General features: G+C 41.3%; 1 protein-coding gene across 1 annotated transcript in view; it reads left to right on the top strand.

The window, feature by feature from the left end:
* LOC133014346 (RNA-binding motif, single-stranded-interacting protein 3-like) overlaps positions 1-17,012 on the top strand; it is a 135,576-nt gene that overhangs the window by 21,757 nt on the left and 96,807 nt on the right. Inside the window, exon 2 of the mRNA XM_061081552.1 lies at positions 14,874-15,061. Coding sequence (XP_060937535.1) covers positions 14,874-15,061 — 188 coding nt within the window. The remainder of the gene's footprint in view (positions 1-14,873; positions 15,062-17,012) is intronic.

The raw sequence follows: 17,012 nt of genomic DNA, 5'->3' as shown, positions 1-17,012 counted from the left end.
ATGCAGATTACAACTGAAGTGAGCGGAGCATTTTTACGAAGCCAACGAGCGTGCCGGGGGACTCGAGTCCTGTCGTTCTGATTCCTTCTGTGAGCATGACAGTGAGCGTGAGACAGATAGAAGCTGAGGAGTGTCACACCCAGATTCATGAGACGTGGTTGGCAGTCCTGCTTCTGCTGTATTGGCTGACTGTGATGCACCTGCAGGGAAACGCTGCTGCTGCCGCCACTGCACTGTAGCCAATTTAGCTGGAGCACAGCTGCTGAGAGGCTCCCTGAGGTGTATGTGTATGTGTGTTTCAGGATTAATCCACAGCACCAATTAAAGCCTCACACAGTTTTTTTAAAGGATGAATTATTAACAGCAGAAGTGACCTCTCTGGTGGCCTTCCTTCCCTCCTCTGCTTTTTTCTACTGTCGTCTCCTCTACAGCTTTTCTTTACATTTGCCATACGTGCCTCCCTTCTGTCACCATGAGCATTTACAGTATTAGCTTCTGATTTTATTCTCTGCAGTGCCTTTTCTTTTACTATTTAACGCACCGTACATCCTTACATCTGTCCTTGCAAAATTATCAATTTTATGTTTCCATGTTGTCTAGAGAACATTAAATCTCTGGAACGCTCCGAGGGAATTTCTTAAAATTCAGCTATTTAAAATGATAATCTTAACTCAGTGATAAAATTATGAGAATTTGGTCAAAGGACAAGGTCACAAAGACCTCACAAGACATGTCTTTGGTCATGAATCAATAATTCATAAGCTAATTCTGAGGGTCCAAGTATCTAAAAGGGTGAAATTATTAAATGATGAGAATTTATATCGTAAAGGGCAAACTACTACAGGGTGACATCATTATGTTCTGCAAAAACACTTTTCCGGCCATAACTCAACAGCACAACTTGGTACCATATTTCACATTGTTGGTCAGATACTAAATGGGGACATTGAGCCCACCTTGAAACTGTGGTGATTGTATAGATCCTCTGTGATGTGGAGTTGAAGACATTAGCTTTCATGGCTGTGCATGTGAACACACACAAAGACTTTCACTGGAGCCGGTCGTCCACCGATAAGCAGAAGGTCAGTGGTTCGATCCCCACCTCCTGAGAGCTGTGCCAGCAGCGAGAGAATGGTGTATGAATGGCTTGTACTGTAAAGCCCTTTGAGTGGTGGATAAGACCAGAGAATTGCTAGATAATTTCTGTTCACACTATCTGACGTACAGCCGAACAGGAACAAAGCTGAACAAGATAAGTCAACTCAATTTGATTAATATATCACAAAGATACACACCTTAATAAGTTTCACATTTATGGTATTGTATGAGCGAATTCATCTCATATATGAACTAATCTGCACCAAACTACTTGGTACAGAAGCCTACAACTACAAAGCAGTAAATCTAGTTTATAATGCTTCAATATTTTAATCCAAAATTACAAAATGCGTTCTGAGTGTGCTCAAAGTTGCAGCCATCTTCTCATGAAACTGTGAAGGAAACGGAGGAAAGGAAGGGATGTGTTCTCTCAGCGAGGCACATTTGTTTCTGTTGACACCTCCGCCTCTCTTTACCTGGCGTCTGCTCACTGTGATATTTCTCGTCTCAGATGTGTTTTCCCTCGCTGAATACTTAGGTATTTTTCATGCCTCCAGGTTACAGTTAGGTTGGATTGTTGTTCTATGCAGCTGCATTCCCCTTCTTTTCTCCCTGTGCTCAATAGCAAAAGCATGTTAGGCGGTAATAGATACTTTCAACCTTTTCCAGGTGATTTGATCAGGCTTTTAAATCAATTCAAGCACACACGGGGCCTGGTTATGATCGGTGAATACATCGACTGCTGCTCTCATTGTTCAGCATTCAGGTTTTTTTTCAAATGGGCAAATCATGTCTCCTTCTGATTTGATAAATGATCCCATCCTGGATTCTGAATTATAAATGTGAGCATCTGTGTATCATGTCTTCCAGAGACAAAAGAGGAGTAAGAGTTGAAGCAGTTTAAATGTATTTAACACAGGGGGGACTTCTTGCTGACATTCAGTGTGGCCAGCACATGGAATTTCCTGTGGAAAATGATGCGGCATCCCCTCCCAGTCCAGTGATAATAAAGATTCAATTTGATTTGGCATTTGACTTGCTTAGATACTGGTGGATCATAGTGCATTGAATATTTCAACAGCAAAGTGTATTGTCGAGTGAAATTCCTGGTTGCTAAATTATTGGGTTTTAACTCAACATGTGCGTCTGATCATTTGCTCTGTCTCTCTTGTCTGAGTTATGTGTTTTTCTCGCCAGCACATTCTTCCTTTGTAATCTTTCACCTGAGAAATCTAAAAAACATAGTGATTTGACAGAGCTCTGCCTTTGTTCCGATGGCCTATTATGGATTTTGCCTCCAGATATTCTCAGGTCATCATCTGATCTCAGTCAGCGGGCTTGGATTCCGCTCAATATGTTCTCAAACTCTGATCCCTTTCCCTCCCTCTCTCCCTCCCCCCTATTTCTCTCTCTCTCTCTCTCTCTCTCTCTCTCTCTCTCTCTCTCTCTCTCTCTCTCTCTCTCTCTCTCTCTCTCTCTCTCTCTCTCTCTCTCTCTCTCTCTCTCTCTCTCTCTCTCTCTCTCTCTCTCTCTCTCTCTCTCTCTCTCTCTCTCTCTCTCTCTCTCTCTCTCTCTCTCTCTCTCTCTCTCTCTCTGAATATTTGCTCTTGGGTTTTGATGAAGGAATTTAATTAGAGCAGGGGGAGAAACAGGAAGGAGAGAGGGACATGGTTGAGGAAGGAAGCGTAGCAATAATGAATGGTCAGTGACCCCTGGAGCATACAAGGTAAAGATAAGTGTTTAGATCAGCCCTGGTCGATGTAGAGGAGAGAGGCATATTGAACCCTGTAACTACATTAGATGAGACTGTATATAGATGTAGTGATGCATCGATGCTGCAACGTCGCCTCACTTACAAGGGGAATTATTGGTAAATCCTGCAGTTCTCATGCAGGATCATATGAGATGAATAATCTATGTGCGGAGGCTAACTGCTCCATCACATGTCTTTCACATCCTGTGTGGCTCCAGAGCTCAGAGAGAGGACCTGAAACATGACTTCTTGTTTTCCAGTGTTTTCTTATGACTTTCATTAACATAGATTATGAGAAAATAAATAAATCCACCATGGCTTTGTTTTACAGTGCAGCTCAGCTATGTCCTGTTGTTGAGCACAAACACACATCCGTGTATTGTATGAAGATGGATGTGTTTGTAAATGTGAAAATTCCCAGCATGAAGGTCAACAAGAATTCAATGATATAACGATTCAAATTCGTTATTAATGAATTTGTATTACAGGCATTTGTGTTTATCCTTTAGCTTTAGTTGTACTTTGTTATTGGGTTTAGTTAGCAACTGGCTGACTGGCCTCACTAAGATAGTGAACATTTTATCACTGTAGCGCAAAACTCTGGCAAATCCAAAGTGTCCTCATATATTTACCTAAGCTACACCCAGTTGCACAAACACTATATATCAGTTCCCTAAATATGCCAGATTTGATCATGATCCATAAATTATTCCCTGAGAAAAGATTTGTATTTGCATCAAAATGGAATGGTTTCTTCCCTGACCCATACCACAGCCTTCCACCAAGTTTCCAGGAAATCTGTCCAAATAGTTTCTGCACAATCTTGCATATATACAAACCAACCAACAAACGGGAAGGGGTGAAAACATAAACTCTTTGGTGGAGGTAATTACCAGAAGCTCGGTAGGAAAACAAAATTTGTGTCTGCTTCAAACATGTGAGTCAGAGAAATCAGAAATGTTTAACACAGACTTCATCTCCCACGTCATGAAAAACTACGGGCATGTCAACAAACTGAGCAGAATGCAGCTCTGCAGGAAGTTATAGCAAAATGAATTAATTCAGCTCATCTTGTAGGAGCCTTACAATGTTTGTTTGCATCCAGCTTCCCTTGGTAATGAGCTGCAAAAAAATAAATAAAGAGCATAAGGGATGTCTTTCTTGTTTGTTTTTTTTGTTTGAATGCAGCCGTAGAGTTAAGGTCAATGCTCTGCTACTTCTGCAACGCCACAAAGCTGCAGCTTTACACTCTCGTTATAACTGATAGTTTGATCTAATGCGAAAATGGATAACCTCTGACTCGTGGTCTGTATTAAGCTGGTGAGACAGTTTGACCTTGCCGGGGGGAAAATTGTATAAATTTAATACAATCAAGTCAATGAATACAAAAAAAACCTATACAAAAATATTCTCAAGACCCGATTCTTTCTGCGGCAAATAAAATAAAATGGTACACTCACATGGTAGTTAATACCAAAACTCCTTCAGGCATTTGACAAGATTTTTGAGATGAACAAATGTAGGTAAACTATTTTGTTAAGCTGTTTACATGTAATGTGGAACCAGCTGATGTTTCTGACAACAGACATCATGAGCGGCAAAGGAACAACCTCAGAGCTAAGTACAATCTCCCATTGTATGAGCTCTAAAAACTTTATGTTCATCGTGAGGATTTTCCCATTCTGATGAGACATGCACCGAAGCTTGCATCTGTGTCTGAGACAACCTAATGCTGTGAGCAGCTCTGTACAAAACAGACTCTGTTTACTCAAGGTTTGACCGACGCAAACCTGGAAATCCTGCTGCCGGTGGCATCATCATCCTCATCACTATCATTTGACATCAGACGCCCTGTCAGAGAGAAGCAGCTCCAGACATTTCGTTAGAGAGATTAGTGTGATATATGCTTTTCAATAATTTACTGTGGCACTCAAAGGATGTTATTAAAATTGAAATGGCCCTTGATAAGAAAATAAGGTTCCTCCTTCCAAGGTCTAACATCTCCTTTCATGTTCTGAAGTAAATGGTTTGCTACAAAACGTTGAAGGGCATTTTCCCTCTATTTTATTTTGTTTGTGTGTTTTTGTGTGTTATCCCCTTGAAAATGTAATGGTTCATTTCAAGGTTTTTTTTTTTTTTTTGTGCTGGTACACAATATAATTGAACAGCAGTATTAACCGATGCAAGGTAATATAGACTGGCAGTGACCCCACTGAGCTTTTTCATAACTTCCACCTCCACAGCTCTCACACTGCAGAATCTATTCAGCAACACCTGATATTATTGCTTAGCTGTCTGTTCCAGTAATGTAATAAGTTACCATTCATTCCTGTTGCCTCGTAACTCTGTGTGGCATGACCCTGGGTTCTTGCTTTGCTTTTTGAGACATTTTAATTGATTCACTAACGAGAAGACCTTTCCTAGCATCCCCCTCCCCCACACAAACCATTTGTCTTGTCTTTTAATTTTTTCATTGTTGCTGTGTGAAGACGAACCCAACACAAAAGTGCATGCACACACACACACACGCACGCACGCCAATTCCTATCTTTTTAGCTTCTTATTGTTGCCGTGGAGAAACATTATGCTGTCTGCACACTTATTCTATAGTCTCCATTCTTTGACCTGATGCTATATAAGCATTCAGTCTTATTCTCATGCCTTCTCATTCTGATGGTAATTAGACTGGCTGAAAGGACCGGCGGTGGATTGTTCTGTCTCATTCAACAAAATATGGTAAAAAGTCATTCCTGGGATTAAAAAAACAAAACAAAACTCTGCGGTAGATTTCCAGGGCTGTGTTGTAGTGGCTGCAGTCGCCTGTCAGCCCCCCACCCCACTCCTATGCTAATGAGTTGGAGCTTGATTGTTTCCTCATATTTTAATCTCCAGTGTCGGAGGGAAGGGGGGTGGCGGCAGATGTAAGAGTGTTAGTACGAGCGAGGGATGAGACGAGAGGGAAAAAATAGATGACGGGCTCAGAGAGGAAGATGGGACAAAGACTGTTGGTAGCAAAAAGTTGGAGAGGAAAGTCGGAGAGATACAATTCCTCTTTTAAACCCATATTAGTGGATATAGATGTGTTTTTTCAAACGTGGGTAAACCTGCTAAAACGGCTATTAACTCCTTTCCCATTGCCAGAAGAGGAGTTTGGCTCTCTATTGTTTCTAAAACTGCCAATTGTCTACTGCATAGTCATTTGATCCGGCCATGAATGCTGGTTGTATCCATTCCCATTGCGTACAAATGCCACATTTTAGTGGCTGTTAGTGTTTTTTTTAACCAAAAGGTTTAAGAAGAACTGTAACGAGGTGAGGCACATGGGAGGGCAGCAGCAGATTATTAATATGCAAGATGGAAACAATGAAATAAAGAGGGATAGAAGCACTGCTAGGTGATAAGTGGCAGGTAAGAATATGCAGTTCACATTATAAGGAGACATCCACACTTCATTAGCAGCGACAAAGAGCTGGAGCTGCTGCTGATAGTCCTCTGTAATAATCATCATTGGCTCATTTTAAAAAATGAAGGTAGTCACTGAAAAGAGAAGAGACCTCAGTATTTCCCCTGTTATACGGGTTTTTGTGAAAAACCAATCACAATTCTCAAACCCTGTCTGCCGCTGCACATCATCCATACAGCAGGGTGGAAATACTGACCAGGGGGCAATGAGAGGAGGAGCAAGAGAGACTTTCTTGAATATACTAATGTGTCATTTGCATATATATACATAATAAAAGAGCTTTGTACAAAGCTCCTCTTCAGTATGCCGTTTCCCCCCCGCTTTTTGTAACTTGCATGGTAGAGGTCATGCAATTAAGAAAGAAGAATATAGCGTATGATATTTTTTGGGAATGGAGTCAGAGAAGTGGAGAAAAAAAAAATCCTTGGGTGGGTTTTGAAGTGTGATGTGCTGAAATGAGTTTCTTGGATGTCAGTCAGGAAGGTTTTTTTTCAAGAGGGTGCAAGTTCAGCTGCTTTAGCGGAGTTGGATTCGTTATTTACTGTGGTTGTTGCTTACAGCAAAGACAGAACATATTCAAGGAAATAGCTTTCATAAGGACTTGAGTGTGAGCCAACATGTGCGCGGCACTGTATGTTCAAAATGGAATATGTGCGTTGGCAGAACTTACTTGTTTTAAAGAGTAATGAGAACTGTTTTAAGAGAAAGAATAAAATCCCTACTTGGAAAGCAGGCCTGTAATGACTTTTACAGATATAATATGTAACAATCCTTCATGTAAATGTATAAACATGACAAACCTATTTTATATATTGAGCTGTGGACAGCAATTTTATTCAAGGTAATAGGACATATCATTTTGGTCGCCTTTTAATTGCGTTATATCCACTAAACCCAGGGCTTTGCCCATCACTGCTGTTACTTCGGTAAATTATGTATGACAAAGGAAACACACACAGATTTAATAAATGTCACTGTAGTTTATTTGAACTTGCAGTATCGTTAGATCAGCAGATCCAGAACCTTCAAAGCATTATGACCATGGAACTTCAAGCAGCCTGCTCCTGCTGTGTTTTTATGTGAACCGCTGTTTGACTCAGGATACAGTTACTCTGTGATATAAAGATTGTCATTCACTCTCTAGAAATACATTATGTGTACAGATAAACATGCACATACACAAACATAAAGTTGAAATACAAGCTCATGTTGGTGGGTTCTTCACCAGCATTTCCCATAACCGCACACACAAACATTCACTCAGCTTTGACCTCGAGAACAATAGCCGTGCAGTCGAGTGCAGATTCAAATCAATCCAAAGTTACACAATTTGCCTTTAAACAGCAGCCTGCTCCTCCCCTCGCTCTGACCCTCTCAGAAGACACAACCACAGGAATTCACAGAGAGTTCAGCAAGTTCCCACTGTCGCCCTCCATCATCTCCTTATCTCCCCGCAGGTCAGTGAGCACCAGGCCCAAGCTGGGTGTCCTCCTGGGATGTTTGTGCAACTTGTTTATGACAACCCCCAAGTGCTGTAGCTGGTGTTGTCACTAAAGTTAACAAGAGCGATAGAGAGGTAGACGGCAGGAACACGGCGTTCCACTGGGAAGCAACCTAGACGACCTGATCTTCTGTGGAGACGGAGAGAAAAAACAGGGGCGGAGTGGTTTGGGAAGGGGACTGGGAGAGAGACGAGACAGGAGAGGAAATTAGCCGAGAGGTGAGATATAAACAAGACGACCGAGACAGTGAAATTGGAAGTACATGGAAAGGAGGAACAGGAACTGAGCACAAGAGCAGTGTTATAGTTGGAAGCATTAGTGGACAGCAGTTTCCCAGCCATAGATGTATTATCAGTTATACAATATAAGCTATACAATATAACATATATATAACATTTTAAAACGAAACAAAGCATCTACCTCAGTATTCCACTCCTGTTAAGAATAAAAACAAAGGACATAGCTAGAACACAACGATAAACAACACCATCACTACTATCTGAAGCCGTTTTCAGACATTACATCTGAAAAATGTTTGCCCAATGGGTCCGGACTTTCTTCCAAGTTCACTTTTCACATAAGAAGAGATTCACCTGTCAGACGCACTCGTAATGACAGAGAATGTGCAGCACGCGGGAGGCAGGATGTTCAGGATGTGTATGGCTTGCTTCGTTTTTTTCAGTTCGGAGTCCGTTGTGTGTTAGAAATGTCATCCGCACGCAGCAATTGACATTTGCGTTTTCAACCGTCAGTCCCTCTGCAGAATTGCAAGAGATTATCCAGAGTTCAGTGCATGTCTGTCACTACTGTCACACCATCACAACCATCTGTTTGATAATGAGGCGCAGTTTTACAAGTAGTATTTTTAAATGTTCTCAACTATCTATGTTTTATATAGATTTAAATTATTAATTTTTAACTGAACAAATGTTGTAAACTCCTGTACTATTCTTCCTATGAGAAGTCAAAACAGATAAAAGAAAAAAACTCTGCATATTTAATTAAATTGATCGTCTTCCATTCTGATTGACCTCACAATGCCCCTAAATCTGGGCTGATGAAACTCCCAGACACCGTGTAAAATATGATATCCTGTTATTTCTGCCTCCAAAAAAAGAACTGCAGTGAGACTGTCTGCCGGCCCCTAACCAGCCTTAAATTACAATAATTATGGCTGCATTAGCTCAAGGGTATAGTAACATCTAGTATTGCACTTGTAAAATAGAGTGGTTGGTGTGGTGTGTTTTTGTCCAGTGACAAATAACTCAAATGAAATGATAATTATATTCCACACGTATTTCTTTTGTTTTTTTATCATAATAAATAATGAAAGATCTACATTTAACATTATATTGCTGTCATTTCCCTCACAAACTCGGTTACCAGTGCCCCTCATCTGAGGACACACTCAAAGTAGCGCAAATCCTTTTCCTGGAATTCTGAGCCGGTCATGGAACCAGACTTGGAAATGATTTCATTAAATAACTCTCCGGTGTGATTTCCCCAGACTAAGCACAGGCTCTACCTCCAGCCTACACATTATTCAACTTGACACTTGGAAACCTGTAAGTATCCTGTATTGGATATCATTAGGCCTGCCTCCAACCGAGCTATTTATACCTCACAACATTAACTGAACTTTCTGTAGTCTCCCCTTCTTCCCCCGACATAAGCATCCGCCTTTATTGAAAGGATTTCTTCTCTGTTTTGTGATTGCAACGCCCTGAGGCCTCGTCTTCCACTGGACAGGCCAGTTTGACGATCAATTATCTGTCAATTCCTGAAAAGATTTGTGGTCTCTTCAAGGTTTCCGACAGAAGCAGTAGCCATTGCTTTTTTTAGCTCCTCGTGCAATCTCCAAGCCGAGACGAAATATCGGGAGCCATGTTTCCATTCCGATGTATTCATAAGCTCTTCCTTAAACCCTTCCGCTGCCGTGTTTGGAGGCATTGAGAGTAAGGGAGAATCTCAGTGCTGGACCTAAAAATAGCCTGCATTCTTTCCTCTGTGTTTCAGGAAGCATCAGAGGAAACCGGAACAACCCGCACTCCCATGTCCCATCGTCTGTCCCCCTCATCCTGGCACACAGCCATCAGCCATCCCCTTTTCCCCGTCTCTCTTTCTCATTCACTGTCCCTCCTTCATCTGTCCATCCGTTCTGTACTTCCTTTTACCCAGAGTTCACCCCCCACGCCTTCTTTTTACTTCCATATCATCAGTGAGTGATTCTTTCCGTCCGTCCTGCTATAATGGACTCATGTTGAATGTGGCTCAGCTTTATTGGTACAGTGAATGTGTGTTAATGTCTTTATATACTGTTCATACCCCTACAGCAGTGAGCCAGAGATGTGTTACATCATATTAAATGTGCATAACAGTGCATTATGCCAGATATGCCTTGTTAAAGTGTAAAGAGCTGAGATATAGCACAGGATGAATGGCCTCACTTTTGGCTCTTACTCTTTCAAGCCCTGTGTCTGTCTTTCTCTTCATGTCACTTTTACCTCTAGCACTCTTCTGTGCTAACAAAGATCAAGTTTGCATAGATCTAGTAGCAACCCACCGAGCCTATGTGAGCAAAACATGAGGATTGTCTTATGACTTATCTGTGAGGGAACAGGCAGCAAAATTGAGAGTGTCCGAATCAGGTGAACAGTGAAGTAGGTCTGTGGCACCATCTACTTTACTTTTTCTTCGTAAACTGAGCCACTAAAGACAATGGTTTGCCAACAGTTATCACAGATGAATATATTTGACAGAACACTGACCGATGTCTTGGCCTCTTGGACCATGTTTCTCAAAATGAGACAGTTGCTTGCTTTTTTGTTTGTTAGCAGGATTATGCAAAAAAACTGGGGATGCGCTATGGGAGAACCCAAAACATTTTGATGCAAATTCAGGTCAGGGGCGGATCTTTAACATTGTTTTTCAACAGTTTTGCTGATTTCCCAGAGGACAATTCAGTGATCTTGATGAAGAAAAACAGGCACATTTCAGGGACTTATATTTCTGAATGTGTGCTATTTGGTGTGGATCCAAATAAAAATCTGGATCTTGGGGATTCAAATTTCATAAGGGTGTAGGCTCTTTTCCTGTTGAAGTATGGTATCCTGTAGGGCTCCAAACCTGTAAAAACATAATTTGGCCTTAGGTCTCAGGGTTGTTTTAATGTAAGGGGATTGTTGGGCCTTGGTGGACGTGCGCTTTGCTGAGTGCAATTAATTAAGGGATTTTTCTTTAGTTTGTTTGTTATCAGGCTTACTGAATAAAACTGAGCAAGATGTGCTCTGAACATTTTAACAGCATCTTGAGAATAATTAACTTTATTATGTGCAGGCAGATAAAGTAGATACTCATCACCGAGTGGCAGCATGCATGTAGAGTATACAACACCATGCAGCAATGTTTTGCACCGTGTTGTTGTACAAAGGCTCAGCCGTGCATTACATCTATGAAAACTCTGTGACTGTGTTTGTTTTGTGTGACAGCTTGTGTTTCCTCCTCTGAACCCTTTTTTCCCAGTGTGAGAGCTGGTCCATTGTACTAAGTGTGTCAACAAAACCAGCTGAGAGGCAGCCCTGCAGTCCACACACACACACACACACACACACACACACACACACACACACACACACACACACACACACACACACACTCCCACTGCAGAGGATTATCCTTAAAAGAGGGAGACCGGGGGTGAAAGAGGGGAGGCATTGGAGGAGGGAGAGAGAGAGAGAGAGAGAGGGCGAAGGAGAAGTTTAAAGTGAGAATGTGGGAAAAGGAAAGATTGGGGTGAAAAGAGCAAGAGATTGAGCGATGGTCGAGTCAAATTTGACAGTGAGCAAGACAGGTTTAAGAAAGGAGGGAAAACATGGATGCCAGAGAGAGAGAGAGAGAGAGAGAGAGAGAGAGAGAGAGAGAGAGAGAGAGAGAGAGAGAGAGAGAGAGAGAGAGAGAGAGAGAGAGAGAGAGAGAGAGAGAGAGAGAGAGAGAGAGAGAGAGAGAGAGAGTGTCTGACATGTTACATACACAGCTCACTATCACCCAGACCCTGACAGCTGCACAAATTCGTTGAAAGAGGTTCCCTGGGAAAAAGCTTTGATCATGTGTGTATCTCTGTGTGTGTGTGTATGTGTGTCTGTGTGTGTTGGCGAGAGACTTAGTACATTTTCGTATACCTGGACATGTGAGTGTGTGAATGAAGAAAGGCTCTTTTCTGCTGCAGATCATGGTGGAATAAGATGAATGTGTTTGTGTGTGTTTGTGCGTGTGTAATGGGAATAAAGGCTGCTAGCGCTGTCATGTTTTTGTGTGCATGTATATATTGCATGTAATGGAATTGTATTTGTAATCAGCCATGTGTGCAATGTGTATCCTCTTAGGCAATCGTGGTAGTTTGCATTCAAATGGTGTCTCTCTCTTTCCGATATCAGCCTGGAAATCTGTTTTATTTGTATCTGACACTTCCCATCAAGCATCTTTCAGAGGTGGTCGGTAAACAAAACCACTTATATCGAATCTGGCCCCACCACAGTTCATGCAAACACACACACGCACACACACTTCTCAGAATACAAACCGCACACTACTCAGTACTGAGCTGCTCCTTAGGAGTGAAGGGAAAAAGATTCCAAGAAATGAGAGTTTACCTTTTCAGAATAATTACATTGACATGTTGCATTATGTAGTGGAGCTGATATTTGTTTTACACACATGACAAGCCATTCATCATGTTTTGAGGAAACACAATTTTTCTATTACTAGTGACATTTAGGGCTGCGATTATATTCAGTATTGATTAATCACACAGGATATATATATATATATATATATATATATATATAGCATGGGGTGGTATGTCTTCCTGAAGCTTGGGTCCCCTGGGAGTCTGAGGATTCTCTGCAGTATCTTATCTGTTCCTAGGACTGCGCTCTTCTGGTAATAGGCTTCAGATGTTGAACCTGGGATCTGCTGGAGCCCTTCTCCCAGTTTGGGGGTCACAGCCCCTAATGCTCCCTTTACTAAGGAGATCACATTGGATTTCACCTTCCACATCTTATCTGGCTGTTCTTTCAGCCCTTGGTGCTTCTCGATCTTCTCATGCTTCTTTTCTCTGATGTTACTTTCTGCTGCGATTGCCACATCGATCACTAATGCCACCTTCAGCACGTGCTTGTCAGTCTGGAATATGAAGTCGCACAGGATCTTAGTTCTGTTCTTCTCAACTACCTTTTGGTATTTCTGCTTATTTCTCAGTGTATGCTGTCCCAGCCTGCATCTTACAACCGGCTACCAAGTGCTGGACTGTCTCAGGGGCATCTCTTCCTTCTGGCCTCCTATATATATATATGTGTGTGTTTGTGTGTGTGTGTGTGTGTGTGTGTTTGTGAGTGTGTGTGTGTGTGTGTTTGTGTGTGTGTGTGTGTGTGTGTGTGTTAAATAGAACCAGGTCAGTGTGTGTCAGGTTTTCTTGATTATAACTTAATTTATTAGCGATAAAAATCTCCTTCATCTGATTGATTACATCCAGTCAGTTTAAGCAATTTGCCTCATCTGTAGCTTGAAGAGCCAAGCAATATTTTCTCAGTGAACACTGTGCTGAGAGACTTTGTGGGGAAAATACTGCATATGTAAGGGCTTTTAGAAGACACGTGCAAATAGAGCAGTATTTGTCACTTCCATTAAAATGAAGTATTACCCAGTGAAGCAGTTTTTTCTTCTCTGTTGTGGTTGCAGTCTATAGGCTCATTCTAGGCTGTTAGTGTAAGGCACTGGCCTGTAAATGACACTGCTCAGCAGGCATCGTTTCCTTTTACCGTTAAATGTCTCCTGTACATATGTTCAATCCTGTTAGCACTGCCAGCATAACTGTGTGTGTGTGTTTGTGTGTGTTAGTCAGGCATTGTGCGCCATTTGAGCAAAGTACAGGTAATGGATTAATATCAGAGCTGGCTCAGGCACCACATTGCTTTGTGGTGACAACCTGTCATTATCACAAACACCGGCTCTCACACACAAAAGCTCATAGACGTGTGTGTACGCACATGCAAGCACGAGGCCAAATACACTCTACATGCAAGCGCATATGCTCCGACTGTCTGTCTTCACCCGTCTCTCAAAACCTGTCATTACAACACTTGTTCCATCCAGTTCCTGACTGCGGGACTGATGCTGAGACCTGACTGTGTCTGTTTTGAACGCTGTTGTCATGCCATCATTCCTCCAAACGTAACCTGAAAGTTTACCTATAAGGCAGCAGGCAGTATCAGTCCTCAGATTGGCCTTCCTCCCTGCCAGAGATGCTCATCCTTTTCAATTATTTAGTCAGTACTGAGCTGTGTAATTGGACAGTGGAATCTGATTGGAAATGTAAATTAGAGCTGATCAAGCACCCAGGTCTGAATTTAACACTGGACGCCTTGGTTTGTAACCCTTAAAGACGTGTGATCGATAGTAAATGTGTCTTGTGCAATTTAACATGGTTAAAACATTTTCTTTAAATAGATGAAGAAAAAAGGAAAATTACTGCTATCCAGAAAATGTCATCGGATTCCACATGATTAGCGTTGATCAGTTTGAATTGGAAAACAAGCTTAACGATCAGATTTTCAAATTCAGTTTTCTAAATGACGTCAATGTTATTTTGTCTTTTATAACTGCTGATTCACATACTCTGAACAAACACACACAAACACACACACACTGAGACACGAACGAAAGGACACACACTCATATCACACACTCATATATATAACATTATAACTCGTCATGTTGATTGACTTTTGAATTATAATAAGCATGAGTAATTACACATATCCTGCTTCCTTAATTTGATGTGCTTCCTGATGAATCAAGACCCTGCTGTGCGACTTTATGCAGGAAGAGATTATTGTAAAGGAGTTTTATTTTGTTAAGTGGATAGAACTCAGGGCAGAAACTGAAAATAACTTTGTCCGACATCATTGGATCATTTACAAAGATTGGCGAAAAATATAGTTTCCCAGTGATTTGTGACCTTAGGTGACCTTTCTCTCTCTTTTTCTCTCTGTCTCCGCAGCAGTCCTATGCTCCTCCCCCTCAACCCATGGCACCGCCAAGTCCTGGCATCACAGGAGGAGGAGGAGGTGGAGGTCATGGAGGAGGTCATGGAGGAGGGCTGATGGAGCAGCTTAGTAAGACCAACCTGTACATCAGAGGCTTGCCACCGGCCACCACTGACCAGGACCTCATCAAACTCTGCCAGCCGTGAGTTCTATTCTGATTTATTAAAGTCTATTTCATTTTATTAAATTCTATTGTATTCTATTATATTTAATACGACAACATCCATGTGGGTTAAACTGCATCTCTTGTTGCAGTTGCAGAGATGGTTCATTCGTGCTTGTTACAGTTTAGCTTGTGGTAATTAGTAACGTGTGAGTCCAACAGGAGCTTCTAATGAGCACCATTAGTTTGCTCTTGACCTCTTTCCGCATCCACTCTGCACTGGGCCACCTACACACACAAACACTAGGATATACACATAAATCCCTCTCTCAGCAGAAGTTTTAAACCCTGCAGCCTCTCAACAGATTTACCAATTTTTTGAAACATGTCATGTTTAAACACATAAGAATATTAAGACGTCAGGTTTCCTCACTCGTGTCTTCATAATAGTAAAATTAGGCTGTACACAAATGCAACTGCACTGCTTTTACAGTGAATACCAGTAGGATTTCAAATATGGTGATTTTGTCAATACAGTATTTCACGGCAGCGGTTTTAGAAAAGGTTTTTAGACAATTTGCAAAATCAGCATTGAGATTGGATGCTTATTCCTACCCTAGGAAACATACATTTGAGTATATATATATATCCCAAACCTTAAAATCCTATTTAACCTGTAGGAGGTCCTTGACTGAGAACAAAAAAAATTGTGTTGGTAGAGACTTCAAATGAATGCAATTTATTGTCGTGCACAATAAGAGAAGAAAGTGATGTGATGTAAACAAAAATCCATTTGTTGCCTAGACGCCTCAGGTTAAAGGTGGTGAGGCTGTTTGAGTATAAGCTTAATTTTTTGTTCTTTGTCCTAATAATATATCGGTGAATGATGTGAATGATAGTATCACGATACAGCAATGAACATTTTGCAAGACAATCATAAAAAGCTAAATCACAATATCTACCTCAGTGAAGAAGAATAGAAAATGTCTGTAATGATATGAAGTGCAGGATTTGTGTATTTATTCACTTCAGTTTTCACAAAGTTTGACACAAACTTAGATGAAACATTGAATGTATATAAAAGTGCATAAAGTCTTATCATTGCAGTCTTTAATAAACACACTGTCTTTTAAATGTGCAGGCATGCCATCATTACAATGTAAAATCACGATAAACTGGTGATTAGCAGGGAATTTTTTGATTTAAATACTGGCATTCAGCGCCAGCATATTGATAATCGTATCTCAGTCAGGGCGACGATATATTGCTGAATCGATATTTTTTTCCACCGCTGGACAAGATGTATCAGGGATCTGGACTCTGCAGACCTTTCACTTTCCTTTCTCATGCTAAAATTAAATCCTCTCCATTTTATTCTTAGTTGTCCCCAGAGTGAACAGAATGTAGATGAGCCAGCTCTCCCATAGCCTACAGCTAACACCTGATATCATTAAATGTAATTGGAGAATCATTTATTGAGCTAAATAGTTCTTAGGTAAAAGCTATAAATGATTTCTTTAACATTTTTAATTGATGTAATTGGCTTTTGAGTAGAGAAATCGGTAAATAAAAACCAGAATATGCAGAATAACGCACACACACGCACACACACTCGTAAACCTTGCCCTTCTGCGTGTCAGCTGCAGTTCAAGCCTGTTGTATTTCAGCTCAGCCCTGGAGGCGTTCTGGAGAAAGAGGGTGAAAAATGGGTGCCAATAAAAGTTTCATTAGAGGCCCAGTGAGTGTGCCAAGTGCCCAGTAACATTTAGGAAAGGTCGGTGGGGGATGGTGGGCCCGTGTGCTCTGCTGGGCAGCAGTGTCAGCCCTGGGTTTCCAACTCTCCCCGGATTTTCAGAAATAGACTTGAGTGGCAGTTTCCTGTCAGTCACTGGCTTGACGTGCACACATGCACACGAAAAGACACACAAACAGGCATTTCATTCATGCACACAGTGACAATGAATAAGGGACAATCCCTTGACACACACAC

Source organism: Limanda limanda, chromosome 11 (assembly GCF_963576545.1).
Source record: "Limanda limanda chromosome 11, fLimLim1.1, whole genome shotgun sequence".
In the NCBI taxonomy this organism is placed as follows: Eukaryota; Metazoa; Chordata; class Actinopteri; order Pleuronectiformes; family Pleuronectidae; genus Limanda; species Limanda limanda.
Note: the sequence above shows the minus strand (reverse complement) of the source record. Positions and strands in the feature narration are given on the sequence as shown.